The sequence below is a fragment of the Hippoglossus stenolepis genome, chromosome 2, assembly GCF_022539355.2.
Source record: "Hippoglossus stenolepis isolate QCI-W04-F060 chromosome 2, HSTE1.2, whole genome shotgun sequence".
Taxonomy (NCBI): domain Eukaryota; kingdom Metazoa; phylum Chordata; class Actinopteri; order Pleuronectiformes; family Pleuronectidae; genus Hippoglossus; species Hippoglossus stenolepis.
In genome coordinates, this window is record NC_061484.1 from 16,555,448 (window position 1) to 16,577,499 (window position 22,052).

Sequence of the window (22,052 nt, forward strand, 5' to 3'; positions counted from 1 at the left end):
ATCGCTTAATAGAGAAAATAACCAGAAAATAATCAAACCAAACTAAAGATAAACTCACTGGATCAAATGTAAGCAAAGAACGGAAACTTTGGGGCTTTTGAATGTCCTCACTGACAAAGATTATTAACATATTTTATGTTTACTTCACATTCCCGTAATCCTAAAAGCCCATTATGGTGCCGTGGGCTTTCAGCTGAAGTCCACATACATTTTAATACTAACGAGTATAGGAGAGTGTTAATTATAATGAATTAGTGCAGAACTTATTATAATGAATGATTGCGTTATATACCTGTTGTTTTAGTATGCAGCAAACCTTATGTTTTCTGCTGCAGCTTGACCATTTTACTGCAGTAGCTGTGGAATGATTTGCATTTTTAAACTATTTTTTTAAATGCCAGGAGTCGCATGATAATCAGTGTGATGCCTCAGCAAAGGCTCCACACTCTGAATCTCTGCAGGATACGGCTTCACTGAAGTCAGTGTAACCTCAGCGCTGAACCATGATTTCCAACGGGGACGTACAGGTATATATATATATATGCTTGAAGTGTGTAGTGAGGTTATCAATGGGAACAGGCTGGATTCTCTCCCCCACTTTCTCATTAACTCTCCTCCTTTCTACTTTCGCTCAATGGCGCGACTCTGCACTCTGTCTCTGGTGAATCCAACAGCACGTGCACAAACACACACACGTTGTCACACATGCACACACTCAAATGCAAGAAGTCTGTTTGCATACCAAAAGCATACTTCATAGCTCAAAGAAAATGAGAGCCATATTAATTATACAGTCTGCATTTGCACATGCGCACACACACATACACACACACACACACACAGAAAAAGAGAGAGAGAGGAGCGAGCGAGAGAGTGGGGGACCAGTTGTTTTATGTTTTTCCTCAGCGTCAAAAAAGAGACAAGAGTGTGAAAATGATTGAGTCTCTGTACGTCAAGGAGAGAGGGAATGAGGAACAGCATAGGGGGAGAGAAAGAGTGCACTGTCTTCCCTCTTTAATGTGTGTGTGTGTGTGTGTGTGTGTGTGTCTGTGACTGTGTATGTGTGTGTGCGCGTGTGTGTCGTCTACCCAGTATAACGCCCTCTCTGTGTCCCCCGAGTCACTCTCTGTCACTCACAAACACTGAGACTATTGTCAAGACATTGGGCGAGGCGCCCCGAGACATTGGCACTGTGTCTGTCACAGGGGGTGATAGGGCTGAGATGGGGTTCACTCCCTCACTCACTCACACACACACACACACACACACACACTCATAAATATCTAATACTGATACACAGGCTGTAGTACCTGTTTTAGGTCATATTTATGTGTACGTGAGCGTTGGACGTTGGGTGTGAATGTGTTTGTAAAACTGAGTGTAAATGTATAGCTTACGTGTGTGTTTGTGCATGTGTGTGTGTGTGTGTGTGTGTGCGTGCGTGTGTGTGTGTGTGTGTGAGCCCAGGTCCACGAGATTGTTTGTTTGTATCTGACAACACATTAGGCAAAGCTATGTTTAACCTTGTAGAATGAGTGACACTGATTCTAAACTGACAGGATGGATTTCAGTTTGCTGTGGCGCTCCGCCGTGTCAGCCCGTGTCAGCTCAGCCCGTCCGCCCATTTTCCCAAAAGACAGGAGCGCCACGGAGACGGAGTGTATGAGAGAGAGAGAGCAAGAGAGAGAGAGAGAGAGGGACGGAGACAACAGGAAAATGAGTGATACATGGAGCAAGCTGAGTCAGATGAAATAGTTTCGGAAAGAGGGAGAGAAAGAGCAATGAGGACAAAAAGAGTGGGAGATAGAGAAGAGGTAAACAGGATGGTGAGAAAACATGGGGGAGTGGGTGGAGGTGGTTGGATAGAGACCTTGCTCTTGTATATCCGGACGTCTCCGAGGTCCTTTATTGACTCTGTCTATTGTTCACAGCAGCACTCCTAATCACTCTCAACAGGGAGGTTGTGTCTGTTTGTGCGTGTCTGGCCGCCTCGTGCAGAAGACCACGTATCTTTAGCCTCATCCTCACTTTTACTCCCTCGTACACTGGCACCCACAGTGCAGCCATTGTTCAGTCTCCTCTGGTCAGCCTTAATGCACAATAGCAGTGGGTGGGAAAAGGCTGTTCCTAACACGCACACTATCAGTCCAAGAGCTCATATACCCACAGAATGGGCCATAAATGCCATCTAAATAGCAGGCATGCATATGTATGGGCCCGTTTACTCACAGAAGGCCGCTTGTGCGCCACCATCCTGTTTGCATCTGTCTTAACAATGGCTGCTGTCATGGATATTATAAGAGATGACTGTTTTAGGCACGAGCAGTGGAAAGCAATGAACATCGACAGCACGCACGCACCAACAAAAGGAGCTAATCTGAATCACGGGCATTTGTCCGGTATAAGCCTCGCTTACGTCTCCCTCCGAGAGCTTTTGATTCCGCTTTGTTCCCCCCCCCCCCTATAGACAGCGAGCGCGTCACAAAAGGATAAACATTTCAAAGGCCCCGGCGCTGTGAATGGAGTGAGTGATTTTCAGTGTTCGTGTGTAGGGTGGAGGACCCAGATGGAGACAGGAAGAAGGGAGGAAGCTCGGTGCCAGAGTGGACAGCTTGATGGTAACAAAGCTGCGGTGGATGGCGATGTGGTTGAATCTGTGTCTCCCCTACACAAATACACAACAAACCTGCGAAGACAATACACACACCCACACACTTACAGTAACTAGTTAGGGCGACGGTAATGAGCGCAGACCACAGGGTTCGGCTTAAATTGCTCCGAGTAAGACAAGGTGTTTTTTTAACGGAGTGGTGAGCTTCCAGCAGCAAATTATAATACATACATTGTACAAAGAAAAAAAAAAAACTGTTTTATCAGGACAGGCATGCTGTGGAAGGCAGCGTGGGCTGTAGTTCCAGCAGTGGCCACAGGGGGGCCGGCAGGAGACTGCAGCAATGTGAAGAGAAACAGGGAGAGAGAGAGAGAGAGAGAGAGAGAGGGAGAGACCGCATAGTGCCGATCAGATGACCTCGCTGCTGCAGTTAATGTTCTCTGGTGCTCAGACACAAGGCTGACGCTCCCCCTCATATCGTGGGGCTGCTGTACTACAAGCTATTGTGGTAGTAGGTGTGTGTGTGTGTGTGTGTGTGTGTGTGTGTGTGTGTGTGTGTGTGTGTGTGTGTGTGTGTGTGTGTGTGTGTGTGTGTGTGTTGATGAGAGGAAAGATGAGGGGAGTGAAGGAAGAGGAGATGTTTTGTTTGTGGGAAAATAAGTAGCACGACACACTGGAGGTATATTTTATGAAAGCGGCACTTAAATGCTTTCTTTCTTTCTTTCTTTCTCTCTTTCATGTTTCTTTCTTTCTCTTTTTTCTTTCTTTCAACTCCTACTTTCTTTTGGACTCCCCCTTTGTCTTCCTCTCTCTCTCCTCTCTTTGTCCCGCGGCCGTGCCCTTCCCCTCTCATCCCCCACTTTATCTTGTTCCCCCTCTCCTACTGCCGCACTTGCCCCCCTCTCCCTCTTCCTCATGCCCCCACCCATCCCTCCCGCCCGCCGCTCTCTCTCTCTCTCTCTCTCTCTCTCCCCGTCTCTCTCCCTCGCTCCCTCTCTTCTTCCTCTCTGCAGTGCAGCACTGTGATTATCATTCCTCTCACAGAGTCAGGCCTGATAGTCAGATACTGCTGAGCACCCTTCTACATCACCTGCTTCTGGAGGGAGCAGCAGAGGGAGAGAGAGAGGCTGAGACAGAGGAAAGAAAGAAGGGGAGGGGGGTGTGACTGGTCGACTGCAGAATAAGAAAAGACACAAAAGAAAGAAGGAAGAAGGAGGAGAGGAAAGGGAGAATGAGAGAAGGAGAGGGAGCAGAGAAATGAAAAAAAAAAGCAGAAGCATGGAGAAGGGAGGATTGCTCTTACTGCAGAGGTGGTCCCACTGCAACATACACACCGCCTACCTACAGTATAAGTGTGGTGTGAGTGTGTGTCTCTGCTTGTGAGTGTGTGTGAGCAGGTGTGCCTAATGTGTGGATTTACGGTATCTGCATGGAGGCTGAGCGAGTGTCTGTGTTGTGGTAACGCGGCGCCGCGGCTCATCAGCGTCTGCGAGTCAGACAGCCGAAGACATGCCGCTCATGTTGCTTCATCCCCTCCCTGAGCCGAGTTTCAACCTGCTCCAAACCATTTTCTGCATTCTGCAAATACCACAACAGTTCTTCGTCTCTCTCTCTCTCTCTCTCCCCTCCGAGCAGCCTCCTCGTTCCTACTTCACACACTCTGTGGTCATGCAGACATTTTTCCCCCCCTACCACACATGGTGATTAACAGCCTTTTTTTTCTTTGTCTGTCTCCTTTTTGCCCATTCCCCCATTTGTCAGTTGGTTTTTGTTCGTCATCTGTCGCTGCCTCTCTCTCTCTCTCTCTCTCTCTCAACACTTGTCCTTACCTGTCTGCTTGACCTAATGGCTAAAGTGAGTAAACAGGATGTCTGTGTCCCTCCAGCATCACTTCAGGAAACTGCATTCCAGCACCGCACACGTCACGTCACTCTGTTACTGAACACGGCTTCAGATCGGGTCTATATTTAAATAACAAGTGTAAATATATCATCGTCAAAATGAATTGTTAACACGTCTGTCCTGTTCGCGCTGCGAGATGCTTTCTGTCAGCACATTTCACGGTTTCTCCTCCTCGCCGCCTTTGATGCATAACTTAACAGTCGGCAGCGAACGCTTTCAAAAGCCTCTCCAGCAAATGTTTCAGAGGTTTTTATTTGATCAGGTGTGACCTGAGAACAGAGACATTTGACCAGTTTGACTCGATCACTTAGTCTGATTATTTCGTTTGGTTTTATTCATTGGATTCATTGAGCTGGTGATAAAACACCGAAAGAAACGTGTTGAAGCATGATGCTAAAAAAGAACAGATGAACTCTGTTTGTGGAGATAAGATAAAACACCCAAGATATTCATATGACTTTTCTCAAACAAATTTCACACTGAGCCTGCTTGTTAAGAAAAAAACCCTTATGTTTATCAAAGATGGCATCTGGAGTGCATATTTAATAATTTCATAAATCTCTGTCTGTCTCTGTCTCTGTGTGAGGATCTCATATCTTGAGGAAAAATCGTCTTATTGGCTTCACACTTAGCATGTGTATTGTTAAGGACCCAAGGAAGAGCAGTGTTGAGCTTGGTGCGATTTGGACACGCGATACGTTCAATATTAATAAACTTCTTGGAGCCAGTGGGGCGGGGCAGTGTACTAATATAATAATTATATTGAGCTGAATAATAAAGATTATCTCTGAAATAGGCGACATGCAGTGTATGACAAGTTACACTTAAGTAAGTTAAGTAAATACTTCAAACATATATATAATGACACCACCCCTTGTGAAGCGTAATAAAACAAATACTGTATAATTTTATGAAAAACAATGACCATAAAAAAAATGTATCTGGTTGATCATGGGCGCACAACAGAGTCATTGTAGATAAACCAGGTAGGATGAATGCAAAGTTTGCTAACTTCACTCTGCACCATAGACTGTTTATAAAAAGCTCTGTACATCCAGCACACAAGCAATAAAAAGGCGGCAGTATGCTGTAGGACAGTCGAGGACTCACTAATGACAATGGGCCCCTCATGACAACTGCAACACCTGATTCTCCAGTTCTGGATTCTGTGTCCTGAGTTGAACTCCACTGAACTTTGAATAGACAGGAACAGCTCTTTGTGCAGCAGGAGTGGTGCAGCTTCAGGGTTCTGTGGACTGAGTCCAGCTGCCAGTCTTTACTTGCCGGAGCTCAATTACTGCAGGTCACTTTTACAGTTTCTGGGGGAAAAAAGGTGCAACCAGCATCACCACAGGCTAAACAAGCAGCCCATTCCAAACAGGCAGGTTTAGAACAGCCACTGCACTAGTAAGAATACAAATTGCAGCACAACTAAATGGTTTAAAATAACAGTAAAGAACGGGGAGGAAAAGCATAGATTTAAAGTTACACAATACATCAGAGGAGTTACAGTGAATGCATGAATGAAACAATAGCGTAGATCGATCCGTGTAGTTAAAAGCATCTCCACGCTGCAGTTTAATCACGCCAAGTGACAGCGTTCCTGCCGTAAAGCGGCTCGATAATTTGAACACAAAAGCAGTCGATACGAACTCATAATTCTTCAATAATGTTTCAATTCTAACAACCGCACACTTATTGAATTCACCTCCTCATTCTAATTGCTCACCTCACTCTCGGAGCGCACGGCTGCATCGGCCCAACAGGATCTCTAACACACAAGAGCGGAAGCAAAGGTCATTTTGACTGATATGAAGTCTGGACTATGCCCATGTGGTGTCACCAGAAACATATTGCTTTTCATTGTGTGCCGCGGCAGCATCGTGCAGTATCGCCTTACGTATTCTGTACATCTATAGCTGTAGGATGCAGAAGACAATTCGTCAGCTCATTTATTTTTAGGTAGTAAATAAGCTATCACATTATGAGCAAACAGGATGAGGTGACTTAATTTGATCACATAAACAGTGATATTAGACGGGTTGTATTGATCTCGCATTGAGTATCATCTATCTGCCTGTCCAGTGCGGTAGAGTTGTTTTCCTGAGAGCTTCTATTGTGTTTTTGTAAAGTTATTCTTCCATGAAATCACATCATTATTTTTTTTTAATGCCAGAATTATTATAGCAATTCAATAGTCAACCCACTAGAGCTGCTTTAAGCCACTTAAGGAATTTCATAAATCTGGCCTTTAATTGTGACACTCAGTTTCCCATGAGGGTCACACAATCCTATTTCTGGCATGAAAATAATCACATTAAAAAAAAAAACATTGATGCTTTGCTTGGCATCAAATATCATGTGTCCAGTTGCTGAGAATCGCCAGTCAAGGACGACTGTTGGGGAAATTAACATGCAAAGCTACATCCGCTCAGTCTGCGTTAGGAACATTTCAGGTGTCTGGAGGGAGAGATTGCAAATAGGATGTGAGGTGTCAGCTTGATTGACATTAGGCTCATGCAACTATCCCACTTCTGAAAAAACTTAAACCACCTCAAAGGGGGGGGGGGGAAACAGCTTTTCCACCTTTCAGTTGTGTTTCTCTTTTTCTAGCACAGTAATAAATGCAAGCCTGCAGCACGGCGGTGGAAAGCGCGAGCGAGAAAGTCAGGAAAGACAAAAACAACATCCATCGCTTGTGAAGCCGGCCAATGTGCCATCAGACCAGCTAGCGGCATCCTAACTGATGAACATTTGTAAAGTATTAGAAAATATCATCCCTCATCCTCAGTCATTATCAAATATAAATCCACTCTGCCACAGTCTGCCACATTGTTAATAAACAAAAGGCAAGCAGGCACGAGAAAAGGCATCTTTTATGTAATTAAAATCTAAGAGCTGTTGAGCCCAAATGTAATTATTGAACAGCCTCTATCAATTAATTTGTCTGTTTCCACTCGATTAAATATCAATTCAAGAGCAAAAATGCTATGGTGCACTATCAGTGTATATTGATCTTCAATCATTTTGGTATCAGTCTTTCATATCAGTCAAACTCCAATTATGTTTTGGTGCAGAAGATGAATAATTTGAGTTTATTTATCAAGTGCGTCTTCCGTGTGCTGAATCATTAGAGTAATGTATACGCTGTGGCGTATCTAAAGCAGGGTGTGCAGGAGCTCTATGCACTGTGCTCAGTTATGGATTATGCATGACATCCTGTCTCTGCTGGCATGCAACGTGACTTGGAGTTTAGAGAATGGATGAACAAATTGGAAGGCCACAGCAGGAGTCTGACCTCCAATCTGTGGGTTGTTATGAAGGAAAGGCTCATTGTGTATGGAAGAGCATCTAAAGAGTATAATGCATATATATATATATATATACATATAACAAGCTGATAAATAATGAATCCAACCATTACATGGTGGCTCCCTGTACCTATGATGTCAAACATAAATGAGAATAGAGTTTAGAGCCAAAGGGAGAAAGTGGCTCTAGTCCTACAACGATATTTGTAGTTTTGGTTTATGCATAAGCCGCATCCTGTCGATTCATTATGCAGACCAGAGTGTAGCAGGGCATAGACAAACACACGTTCACACACACACACACACACACATACACACACACACACAGAGTGAGATGTGCAAATGATGCACACAACAACACAAAAACACACGTGTTGAATATGCAGACACATGTAACGAGAAGAGAGGGAGACTGTTAATTAACTAGAGCTCGTTAATTCTCTTTGAACCGACAGTGAGGAGGTTTACACACTAATTACCTTGATGACTAAGCCAACCTGTGCACATGCACACGCATGCACATCCTCACACTGCAAACGCACACACACACACACGGATTCTCACAGGCTGACATAACACATCTTGCAGGCTTTGAAAGTCCCACACTCATGCACTGCCGTAAAACACAAACATAAAGGTGTGAAGTCTCAGAAGTGTGAGCATATGCACGCACACGCACACGCACACGCACACACACACACACACACACACACACACACACACACACACACACACACACACACACATGCACCGCAGCACGAGCTTGCCCTGGAATAAAAACTATATTAGGAACAAATTTTTTTCGGCTTCCTCAGAGCTGCAAGATTCAGATGGTTACATTTATTCTGAGTTCAGACCCATCATCCGTCTGTTTGATTCACAGTGATCGGCCAGAAATAACTTAACAAGGACTTCCATACACAGTATCAGGACACATGCGTTAAATGCACATTGAAGATACATAAACACCCTCGCACTCAAACACACTCGCTGTGCCGTGCAGATGAGGGCAGCTCCCATGTCAGTATTGAACTGTAATGGCCCGTGTCAGATTAAGGGGAAGGTTTTTTATGTCCTTCGTCAAACTCAATTAATATTCCATCAGGCATGAATTCATAGGCCACACTGGTCCTCAGCCAATTTATTTGTATGTGTATGTGTTCACATGTATGAATGTGTGTGTCGACATTCATTAGATATTTGGCATATTTAATAATCAGTCCTTTGCTCAGCCAAATAATAGAAAGCATGCCCAAATACACTCATACGCATACAATGTACACAAACAGGCTTTTGTGCTTTCTGAGTCAGGCTCCAAAACATCAAGGAGTGCGGAGCATGTTTTTTTTAGAGGGAGGTAGAAGCTGGTAAAGCAGGAAGGAAATGAAAAGGGATAAATTGAAGGTATGAGCAGAGAAGAAAGAGGTGTAAAAAGCTTTAAAAAGACAGGCTTGACAGGAAAAATGTTCGAATGACGAGGGAGTAGCTGGGAAAAAAATGAAAACAAAATTAAAATGTAAGGCTGATTCTGGGTAGAAGCGAGACAACAATAATTAGACGCGAGAGAGACGGGGGCAGATTGTGTAGTGTGTACAATTAGTAGAATTTAATGACTAAAAGGTGCCAAAATATGGGATTTGGTAAAAGGAATAGAAGAGAGGTTTGTCACTGAGCAAAAGACTTCTGAGATAGAGAAGACAGAAGATGAGCAGAGGGAAAAAAACAGGGGAAAGGGGGTTAGGGAGAGTAGAGATGTTGTGGGTCAATAAAGCCTGCTGTGTGGAAGAGGAGCGGGACTCATAACGAGGTCAAGGACACATCATCGATCGCCACATCATAAAGCTGACTGGCAATGGGAAGAAGGGATGGAGGGGAGGGGGGAGGAAGTGAGAGGGAGAGTTACAGCTGCATGGGGAAAGCAAAGTTGACTGCATGATCGGCTGAAGGAAGGAGGGAAGGAGGAAAGAAAGGATGGATGGAGGAAGTACAAAAATAAAATTATCAAGATGAGGGAATAAAAGGGGGCAGCTCTGGTCAGAAAGAGGTTTAGAGGGAAATTGAATTAGATGGAATCACAGCTGAACACATTCATTCTGTAATAGAAGACACACACACACACACAACCAGCACTGGGTTTCCAATAGTACTAATGCTCTTTGTCTGTCAATCACCTCCTGCCCTGCGGCAGGGGCTGGATTTCTACACTCATAAAGTAATCCCAGCCAGCCTATCATTACATCTGAGTCATAGAGCTCAGCCTGTGGTGGATGTTCAGACATTCATGGTCCCCAAAGGATGAAACCCAATGACTCGATCATCGGATTGTCAGTCAAATATCTTAAAGACTATTTTGATGGATCGCCCTGACATCTGGTGCACACATCAGTTTCCGATATAGGGTTAGTTATAGCAATTTTGTTGATTACCTAACTTTTCATGCAGCGATTTGGGGAATTCAGTATCAAGGTACTGCCAATACATGCACTGGACCAATCACGATTCAGTCTCAGCTGCCAATCTTGATGTGTCATCCTGTTTTATAGCATCAATGCAAAACTAAATACATCAGTACTATTATACATCAGTGTGATAAGAACTATAGCTAAAAGGACAGAAACCATGTTTGAGAAAAATGTACACTTTTTAGTTTGGCCCATGTCCCATCCACTAACAAGGAGAAGGCAGGACATGACCTATACTACAGCCAGTCACCAGGGGGCAATCAAGATGATTTGGCCTCACTTTTATGGAGACGAAATGTCGTCCATCTTTAAGAACAGTCTATACCAAATACCTACCAATAAGGTAACGATCTCCCCAACAGCTTCAGCCGTTCTTTGTGATAAGTGCTAGTTAGCAACTAGCTTGCTAACATACAGTGAACATGGTAAACATTATAGCCTACCTTCTCAGCATCACTGTTAGCATTGTTGTTGCAAGCATGTTAGCATTCTATTAGGGTTTAACTCAAAGCACCTCTACGTACAGGCTCAGAGATAGAGCTGCTAGCTGCTAGCACGGCTGTAGACCTCCACAAGTCTTGTTTATCAACATTAACCACTGTTCTTGGGTATTTCCAGGATCCTCATAGACTCCTCTCACCATCTGGATGAAAAAAATGTACTCCCATCTGTGCACAACAAACAGAATATCTTCATCGGGCTATTTCTGAATATATTTCCTTAATTCCGGTTGCTGGAAATGACAAACTAAGTGAGTGTCCTGGCTGTTTCTGCAAAATGCAATCCAAAATAGTGAAGTATTGTTTTGTATTAAATCATGAAATATTCAAAGTAAAGTCAGTATTTGTTTTTAACAGTTTCTGGCTCAGATTTTTTCAATTTGAGCATCAAACAATGGAGCAGTTTAGAGAGACAGATGAGGACAAGTAGAAAAGAGCGTTTGAGGATCCTGGAAACACCTTCACAACATCACTGAGCAATTTGAAACAACCCTCTGGGTTTTTTGAAGAGAATTTATTTAGTCAGATAATGGGATGTCTTAAAAAAGATAATTGGATGCGGGCGCCTTTTCTTTCTGAAACTGTAAAAGTCACCTTTAGTAATTGAGCCGCAGCGAGTAAAAACAGATTGCAGGAAAAATGCTGCACAAAGAGCTGTTCACATGTTTGTTCAAAGCTGATGACTGAGTACACAGAACCCCAAACTGGAGGGTCAGATGTCATATAAGTGCCCATTGTCGCGAATGCGCTGTTGTTGTGATCGACGTCACTTATGTTGATGAGTCCCAGCTTTCGCTGTCTTAGAGCATTCGTTGCCTATTTAGTTTAGTACTATTTATTTATATTGAACATTCCACATGTCCAAATTGCACCACAAACAAACAAATGCCAAGTGTAAAGCGGATAAGTTGAACGGTTCTTGAGAATTGCGTTTCACTTACAGACAGAGATTTCTGGAATTAGTGGATCGATTTGACCCTAAGAAACCTTTTAGATCAAGAAATGTAAGATTTGATGATTTGGGAATTTCAATGTTTTAGATTACTGATTCCAAAAACAAATTTACCATCGTGAGATCACATGATTAGCTTTCTGTTTTCACCGCAGCAAAACAAAAGTCATCCTTTAATGGGTCTCCACTCAGCCTCTTAGTCTTTCACCCACTTTTCCCTCCCTGTGCCCCTCGTCTGAATGAGTGGAAAGGAGGTTGGACGTCTTCATCTACACTAATGCTCTAAAAATACATTGCTCTCTCTCTGTGGAGAGTTCGGATGAAGCCACTGAGATTCCGGGAACTGTTGCTTTTCCCTAAGCCTCTAACACGTCTTCTTCTCCCTCAGTCCTCCTCGCACTCACCGTCCCCGCTGTCTAAACGACTTTCGTCCCTTTCATCTAAACGTTGTGAAGAAACGGCAGAAGAAACAAATGCTCTGTTAATTTCCCCCCTCTTCTGCTTAATTAATTTTTCTCCGCTCGTCTTGCATGTTCATTAGGTGGAAAGTACAAATGTTCCTTTTTCCTTGGGTGTTTGGAAGAAGAAGAAAAATAAACGAATTGCTGCAGTTTGGGCTTTTATCCCAGCCGTCCATCAGTCCCCCAGATTATCCTGAGGCAACGTTCCGAGCTTTAAGTTTTTTCCTGCCTAATCTGCCTCACCCCTCTGTTCCCTCACTTCCTCTCTGTATGCCGCGTGTTTCAAAGCAGATCTAATTTGAAAGGGTGGTAATTTTGCAAGCAGATAAATGAGTATGAGAGGAGATAGGAGGGGTGTTGTATAGAAACGGGCTTCCTGGCGCACAGTGATCCCCCCAGGCCAGACAGAGTCATTTAACTCTCTCTGATATTCTCTCAGCATGGACTTATTACAATCTTTTTTTCACGCTCTAAAGTGAAAGCCTGTCCGCTAAATAGACTGGGGTGATTTGTGTGTTGAAATCGCAGCAGGTGTGATGCACAGTTTGAGTGAATGACATGAATCGCCACCACATTCACTGCAGGATGGGGAGATTTCTCACTGGCGGTAGATTGCCTACTGGTTCTTACTCATATCTACGGCTGCAGTCTACTTTTGAAAGCCCCATGGTTGGATTTCAAGCTTTCACAAGTGGAAATCATATTTCATTTCATTCATATCTCAAGCAATCACACAGTGGAATCAGAAAGCCAGAACAAACATAAAAAAACACGTTTAATTACTTGACGTGCTAAAAATTTAAAATGAAACACTGAAAACAAAGCAAAAGAAATCTATCTAAAAACTAGTATGGCAGTAGAGTGGATACCTCTGCCAAGGCAGAACAATCCCACACATGAGTCTCTGGTTCTGGTTGTGGGAAAAAAGAGAGAAAAAAAGTAAACGAGTGAAAAGAAAGAGAAAATCAGAGAAAGACTGAAAGGATGACGCTGATAATATTCTGTATTTTGACCTCCCTTCGCCAAGGAGGTTATGTTTTCACACCTGTCTGTTTGTTTCTTTGTAAGCAAGATTACACACCAAAAAACAACTGAACATGATTTTCACAAAACTGGAAAGATGTGGACGTTTTTCAACATTTTCCTTGATTTCTCAGAGAAAAACAAAAAACAGACATATTATCTGTGAGTGTGCGAAATTTGGTGCAGCTTGATCAAATTTAAATGAACCGTTGGGCCTTGGCGGAGGAATGTGATCTTTTAAATGTCATTCTTGTTGTTACTGCCAACAAATCTAACGAAAAGAATAAAACCAACTATCCATCCATCCATCAGTTGATCCATCAGTAGATTTTAGAGGTGGGTCAAAATATATAATTTAATTTATTAAAAAGGTTCATCATTTCCACTGAAGATCATAAACCTAACTCAAACAGGAGTAAATTGTGCCATAGCTGTGTACTACTTGCAGCCATGTATAAATACACATTGTGTAAACTAATTTGTATTTATACACAGAACCATCGTGCACACAGAGAGACGGTGTAGGTGGGACTGAACTAAAATAAAACCACAGTGGCCGTGCTATTTGTTAAGGAGGAACATGTCACGCAGTGTATATGTGAGGCTCACTATGTTTTTAATTGTCTATGCCTCAGAGGAAGAAGTGAAATGAGGCCTTGGAAACACACGCAAGACTTTTAATAAGAAATGTGCATCACTGGTTTAGTTTTTTTCCATGTGAATTGTTGACTCTAAGAAAAATATAGAACCAGATTTATCATTTAATCCTTCAGTTGTTTTAACAGAGCACAAAGTAAGTGCTTTTGAGATGGGACTCTATATTATCCAGCTGCTGCTACTACTGGGCGCCATTCCAGATGAAAATTAAGTGTCTCCGGGCGGCCCAGAGGTTTGTAAACATCCGACTTGTCCAGCAGCTTTAATCTAAACTGGGATTAAAAGCCGACCGAAAACTTTGCAAGGCCGTCGTGATTGGTTGATGACTATTACCCAGCATTGTAGCGGCTAAGCCCATAATCAAGGCGAACACATTCAGATAATCTGAATATGTCTTTGCAGACCCCTGCCCACCATCAGCTTAATCCCCAGATTTAGAGTCTAAGATTAGGAATCCTGGATGATTAATCCCATATTGTTTGTGTTTATGTTCGCTGCAGGGGACCCTTCGACGGGTGACCTTCTCGGTAGTCAGCCAACCCCAGGACGGCGGTTGCTATGACAGTGGCCTGGAGGACTCAGAGACGCCGAGCAGCAAGAGTTCGTCTGGGCCGCGACTGGGTGCCCTGCCGCTGCCGGAGGAAGGCTATGAGCGGACCACGCCGGAGGGCAGTGTGGGAGAGGAGGAGCACCTGGAAAATGGTCAGAGCAACCACACACACGTGCATGCACACACACAAATCATGAAGAAAACAGCCAATCAGATTCACTGAAGTTTAGAAATTGGGGTCAAGAGGCTACCAGAGTAATTTACTTGGATTCTTTTTGTCACTCAAGGCTGTATGTGCTGTATTCTCTAAAAAGCTTTGAAAGGTCTTTTATCGTACAACACACACATACATTTTATTGAAACCTTGACTGAGGAGAGTTTCTTTCCTCATATGATGAGAATGTGTTTTACAGTGTGAATCGGGCGCCTTGTGTTTGTTTGCATGTGCTCCACACATTTTGTGTGAACCCTTGTGTGTAACATGTTGAAGAGCTTTTTAGAAAAACCCAATATGTGGTAGTTTGTAGAGCACGAGGCTCGTCCGTGGCCTTGCTCTCAGTCAGCAGCCAAAATATTCCCTTTCAACAAGAAAATTGTATTTTCCCCCTTTTTTTCTTATTACCAGGTCTGTGTGAAGGACCGAGATAGACAAAAAAAATGATTTTGTATTTTACTATCTTTTTTTCCTCGTCCCTCTGTATACACTCATGCCAGAGCTGAAACAACAGCGACAACAGGGTACACTACAGCCAAGGTCACTGCAACCTTGGTGACTGCCTGTACTTCTAAAGCTGTGTATGAGCTTTCAGTTAAATGCAGCCTTTTTCACCCACACGTGAAATCTTGCAATTGAAATTACTTTCTGTTGTGATCAGATGGGGACAGGAGTTGAACAGCGAATCTGGAAATACTTTTCAGAAAGCAACAGAAATATCGAATTTCTTGTGATTAATTCACAATAAGTTGAATTTAGTGAATCAAACTCAAAAGTTTGGATGTGTATTTACTTTATTATGATCTGTAACATGACGCCTGCAAAGTCACTTCATCTGTCATCACTAGAGTTCTTGTCTCCATTCAGCCTGATGTCAGTATTGATTCCTAAACGACTGGTTTACATAGATAAGAACTGTAACCTTTGACACTTCACTCCCAGCATCAGTCTCTGGTGCCTCACTAACCTTTTGAACCAGTACTCATTGAATGTTATACGTCTCATTTATGTAACACACTCTGTTTAGATTTGTCATCCAAATCTCTCATAATTACCTCGTCTTTGGCGTCAATATTTGTTTGCTTTGACCTGACCTTTCACCTTTCACCTTTCATGTAACGCTGAGCACAGCTCGGCTATTTAAAAAATACGTATTTTAAAGTCGGCAGTTTTCATTTTGCTTTAACAGCATTTTTTCTAGCTTCCTTCCCATTCTGTCCCCTCCCTCATAACCTTTGTCCCCTGTTTTTTTTTATGACACATTTGTCTTTCTCCTGATTTTTTTTGTTGAGAATAATGTTTGTGTTCCGTCAGAATATGATTTACAACATCGTCATTGAATTCTAAGTGCACATCTGTATCCTTGCAGTTGTAAAAATGTAGATGTGAACATTTAGGTTTCGGGAAACAAGCAAGAACCATGCATGTCAGAGACTGGTCAAGACAAACTCAGTGCAGAATGCCTGTCGGATGCAGCTCAGGCTCGGTTAGATTTGTCTCTGGCTCGAAAAGGTTTAGACTGAAAAATAAGTCCTGAGCCGCACTTTACAGCATATGGCTCAGAGAGAAAAGAAGAAATAAAAGTACTGCGAGGTAAACTAATGCAAAAGTATCGTGGAGTAAGGCAAAAGTATTGGGAGAGAACACAAAACATTTTACAAGCTAGTAAGATGTATTGCCAGATAATGAAGTATTGTGACGGAACACACAAATATTGCGAGAAGTCGCAAAACATTATGTGGCCACGAAATAAGTATCATGGGGTAATGCAAACTTATTGTGAGATAATGCAGAAGTATTGTGAGGGAATGCAAAAGTTATCCTCAAATAACATACAACTCATCTCCTGTATTGGCCTTGTATAAATACCGTATAACTTCAACATCACAAGTTCAATTGTCTTGTTCTCAGCTTCAAACTCTTTGGAGTTTCGGTCTCTTTTTTCACACTATCTTTTGTTCTTTTTCTGTGTCCAGATGCCAGACAGCTGCCAGACGTAGCTCTGACAGGAAAGTGCACCAGGGAGTGTGATGAATTCGGCCACTCTGACACTTGTTGGATGCCCGTCCGTCCCTCACCACGCCAGCGTCACGGCAGCGACCCCCCACGGCTCTCCACCTTCGCCCCGGGAGATGATAACAACAATCTCCGTGGCCACGATCATGAGAGTGACAGCGAGAGTGCCGGCAGCGCAGGGAGCTCGGAACCCGGCATGGTCGTCGGTGGAGAAGGTCAGAGATTACCCATAGCCAATGGGGATCCCCTCGGCACCCTGGGTGGTGGAGACCGCAACAGGAACATGGGCGATCACAACCGTAACCTTCTGAACCGCAAGATGACTTCGGCATCCTACGACACATTTAGTAGCGCAGGCTTTGGGAGGCGCCAGCCAGAGGAGGAAGGAAGAGAAGGCCAGAACCAACCCGAGGTGATACCACTGACGAGGACAGGAGGTGACTACAAGACCACATCCTGTCTCACACTGTCACGCCGGGAGGTCTACCTGTGACAGCCTGGCAATGGAGCACAACTCCCTGCTCTGAAAGAGAGGGAGGGTTGAAACTTTACTGGAGGGCCTTTTAAACCTGTGAAGATGTGAAAATGTCAAGGAAGATGTTTTCCAAAAGCTGTGCATCAAATCGGAACTTTTGGATTCTGACTAATATTTATAGGCACTTAAACTTTAGCAAGTGATGGAAAAACCCTTCAGCGAGCTCTGACCGCAAGAACTTTCTAAAAAAAATGTTTTTTTTAAACTACTAGCAAAAGTTGCCTCCAGGCAAAGTTCGTATTATGTCCTTGTGGAGGAGGACAGCTTCATCTCCTCTTCTTACCTGAATCTAAAGCATGCCTGGCCCTCTGCCACAGAGGGATGTGTGTCAAGAAGAGGGAGACTGATACTGAATAAATCCTGATGTTGTAAATGCACATTAAAAACTTTCTCTGAGGCTATAGCGGAAAAGATTTGGACTCAACTGATGAACCATCTCCTGAAAAAACCACTGAGGTCTTAAAATCGATGAAAAGAGGTAGCAGGTCTTTGATACTTGGATTAATTCAAACCAATCAAACTTTCTAATGCCTAATCAACTCTATCGTAACCCAAGACAGGAATATTAATCAATGAAACTCGTGACCGTGACTCGAGTACCGACAAAAGTGTGGTCGCTGTACAGTTACACAATAGAAAAAAAGTTCTGATCTTAAATATCAGGTACTGTTCTTTAAAAAAAACATAAATGATTCAAAACAAACTGCAACTTTTTTTTTACAGTAATCAAATGTAATCATTTAGAATTCAAGGTTCTCACAGTAGTGCCAGTTTCTCTGGCTCATGTGAAAAAATGTGTTAATTATTTTTGCCTTCACATCCAGTATGTATATATCGTATGTGTGTATTTGATAAAAAAAAAACTGCAGCGTCCCCTCTGCCGCTGCTGTCCGCCATTTCAGAGTAGACTGATGCGCTGGGTCCTCGACGGGCCTCCAGCATCTCCGAACAGTGTCCATGTATCATAAAAGGTTCTTTCAGACACATGCACACGCACACGTACGCATGCACGCACTGACACATACAGACGTTAGCATGTGAACACAGACTCAACCAGTGCATTAACAGAATGTGAACATGCATCGCGCCAGAGTTTATGATGAGACTCAGTGGCAGTGTAACATAAAGTATATAATAACTTTGCATTAACTTTCATACAGAACAACATGATACACACACACATGCACACACACACAGCATATTTAAACATAAGTAGAAACACAAACCATATTAAGAAGTTTTGCAATTTGCAAAATTCATATGCACTATGTGTGTATGTCTTAATCATCATTTTTTATCATATTTCCTCTCATTGAACTAGCTGTAGCATTTTGCCTGCTCCTCTCCAGCAAGTATTTAAACATGAAATGTATTTAAATAATTACTCATCTCTCTGACTGATGTCTGAGGCTTCATCAAGGGGAATTTCAATGACATCTACTGTATGTATTGATAAATAATGTAGGGGAATATGAGATACTCTGCATACTGTAAGTAGGACTCATAGAAAAACCAAAATTTCTGTAGTTTCTGTAAGAAAAAAAAAAGGAAAAAGAAAAGAATCTGCATGAAAGAAAGATAAAGCTAACTTCTTTTCTCTCTTTTTTTAAAACCACACGCCTTTTTGGATACCATGCCTATTTGGGTACATCTGTACTCTAAATGCGTGTGCTCAGCGGGAAATGGGAGATAATGATGGCAGCGAAGGGAGTCAGCTGCAGCGGATTAGACTGTTGCTTCTTTATCGTGACTCGAGCAATTTGGGCTAACCTTGGGCCTTTCCTCTCAGTTTCCGCAGCCCAGAGTTGGCACGAAGGGTGCCGCAGGCTGCACCAGAAAAAGAACACAATGCAGTGGGAGTGCAGAGTGCCTGCGACCCTTTTCACCGCACAGTGCCGACCTCAACACGCCCATACTGCTGTGCTGAACCGTGCTGATAACAAACTCCTTCACATTTGTCCTCCCCAGGAGCTACTGCACGACTCCAGACACACTCTGCTGCACTTGGGCTGACGAGTGGGTGTGGATGAAGGCCGGCACATCTTAATTCTCATCATCAGTGTGTGGTTCGGCGTTGTGATAGGGATAATAGGGTTAGGTCGTCCCTGCGGTCTTAATGAGTTTCCTTTCACCGCTCTCCTCCTCCCTTGATGTGCAGAGATCTCATTAACGTTTGGATTGGCGTATGTATAACGCTGCTGGAAAATGTGAGCGAGTGTGACTCTTCATTTTTTGGGCTGTTTTGGACGAATGAGGCGACAGGGATGTTCTAGTTAAAGGACAACTTAGTTCATTAGATCCCTGTAGAGCTCAGAGTCAGAAAGAAGAATAACACTCAGGTAAGATGCACAATAGTGTTTAAACTTTTAATTACTTGTAGTCGCAGCTTGACTGTGCCCTCACTCGTGTGCGGAAACAGTATCACGATTTGTGCTTTGATTTTTCACTACGAATCGGGCTGAGAAATGGGTACAATCTACTTGTGTGATTACACTTCATATACCTGAACAATTCTTCAACTTCACAACTCTGTAGCTTGTTCTGGGTCACTGCTGCACTTACTCCCTGAGCCTTCGTTACCCCTAATTCCGCAACATGGCTGTTTACTAAGCTCTGCTATCGATGGACTGTGCTTAAGATGATGTGAAATATATGGAGTTACTGCTCATGTGGAGTTCACACTGAAAACAGGATTTGTGAAAACAATCACAACATCCTGCAGGGTACAAACACTGAGGCAGGTGAGCACTCTGTGGGATCAACGTGTCTTAACCCCTTGGACGCTACACAAAAGTCTTTTAGAACTTGCGTCCCAGTTTGTGAGTTGATGAAAGAGACTCTGGACACCTTGCTTCATCACACTGGCGTATATTTTCCTCAAAACTGCTGTTTTATGGCAGCTCCATTATGGCACCTTTCAAACCCTCCAGTCTGGATCTTAAGGGAACTTGCTGTACATGAATCTGTGTGGATGTGTATCTTTTTTTATACTGCATGTTTAAAAAAAAACATGAATATGTTTCAATCTACTGCAAAACAGAGAGGGGAGAAGGACAGAGTTAGTACGTCTGAGACCCGTCACCCACTACTCAAGACTTTTTTTTAAAACGGGCGCTTAAGCGGACATCACGTACCTGTCTTCCCCCTCGTGCTGTTATCCTTATAGCCATGTACAGATAGAAATTACACTGTAGAACATACAACTCGAATCCATTACAGACAATGGCATGCTTAAGGTCTTAAAATCTGCACTTGAGATACAAAAAAAATGAGAAAAAAAATGTTATTTTTTATTTTTCCTCTTTCCTCTGTTTTCTTTTCTTATGGGGCTGGCTCTGTTTTTTTTTTGCTGCTCCCTTCCTGTAATTACATAACGAACTAATTGCATTTGCTATGAGGAGGAGGAAGAGGAGCTGTCGACGAATGGTTTGGTATGAAGATGAATCATGTAAAAGTTTGACTTTGACATTAAAAACTTCAAACACTCTTGTTTGCCTGTTTCCTTTGTGAAAACTCTATGTTTTACAGTAGCTGTGAGATTGAGAAAATATGTGGAGCAACAAAAAAAGTATTTTCAATAAACCTTTTTAATATTAAATTGGCTAAAAATGCAAGTAGTAACTTTCTAATAGGGCAGCATCCATTAAGTGGCTACAAGATGTATTAAATGGTTTTATTAATGATCTATAAACAATTACTTAGGCCCTGTAGACCTATAATCTATTCATAACTATGTTTGGGTTGCCAGGTGGTAGAAAATCCTCCTCCAGCATCAAACTCACTCTTCAATTAGTTAACTTTAAAACCTTAAATTAATTATCCATCCAGTGGACTAAGTAGCCTCTGAATTTCTGGAAAAAAGGGCCAAAATCCTTTATTAGCTGTATATTAACATTTATAATTGTGGGTGACTAACAAACTTTTGATGATGGCATATTAAAAAGTGAGAAACGTTGCTAACTCTAGATATGGTGACATAAAGGTAATAGTTTATATAATTAGCTTTTTACTTCCTCCAAAGAGGTGGTATTCACCCCTGTCCGTCTGTTTGTTGGATTGTTTGTTTGTTTGTACGTAAGATTACACAAAATTAACTGAATGGATTTCCACGAAACTTGGTGAAGGATGTGTTATGGGTCACAGCAGAATTTTTGGTGCGGATCCAGGATTTTTTTTTCTTCTCTTTTTTTAACATTGCGTTACGTTTTTCAACAATTTTTGGGGGCCTTGGCGGAGGTATATGCTCAACTGAGTGCCATCAAAGTTAGGCCCATTAATCACAGCTAATGAACTCAGAAACGTGTCTTATTCAAATGGTGCAACATTTTTTAACTGTTTACAAAACAATCTCCATTCAAGGTCCATTTACCAACTTGTTCAGGAGCTTCTGCCTGTAGACATTTGTTACGCCCCACCTCCCCCTCTTGTTTTTCTCCTCCTACTTCTCCTTTTCTCATTTTCTTTTTCCTCTCTCAGGAACGTGTGATGAGCGTAATTTCGTGGAGGGGGATTGAAGGGAGGCAGGAGAGGAGGAGCTCTCTCTGTAATTCTCTCCACCATTTAAGTTGCAGCAGCCTTCGTCATCGTGGCACAGTTCTTATTGTTTGTTCCCTTTTGATTTGAGGGTCTGTAATATTGTTTGTGTTTTTTGTTCTCATGTGTTTTTTTGTTCTCATGTGGTTTTCATTTAGGTATAGACAGGAGAAGTTTCTGGTTGCGACTCTGGCATGGCGTCCTCAATGTATGTTGCAGTCACTGGGTTGAGCCAAGTAAACATTTGAGGTTGTGGCCATAACAACGTTCAAACTCACTTAAAAAACAAATGAGCAAACATCGTCTGCTGATGAAGACCATGTGG

General features: G+C 42.7%; 1 protein-coding gene across 1 annotated transcript in view; it reads left to right on the forward strand.

Annotated features, from left to right (window-relative positions):
• Positions 1-20,680, forward strand: part of pcdh7a (protocadherin 7a) — a 44,458-nt gene extending 23,778 nt beyond the window's left edge. The window contains exons 4-5 of the mRNA XM_035183934.2: positions 14,380-14,581; positions 16,620-20,680. Coding sequence (XP_035039825.1) covers positions 14,380-14,581; positions 16,620-17,152 — 735 coding nt within the window. The 3' untranslated portion in view covers positions 17,153-20,680. The remainder of the gene's footprint in view (positions 1-14,379; positions 14,582-16,619) is intronic.
• The last annotated feature ends 1,372 nt before the right edge of the window (positions 20,681-22,052 follow it).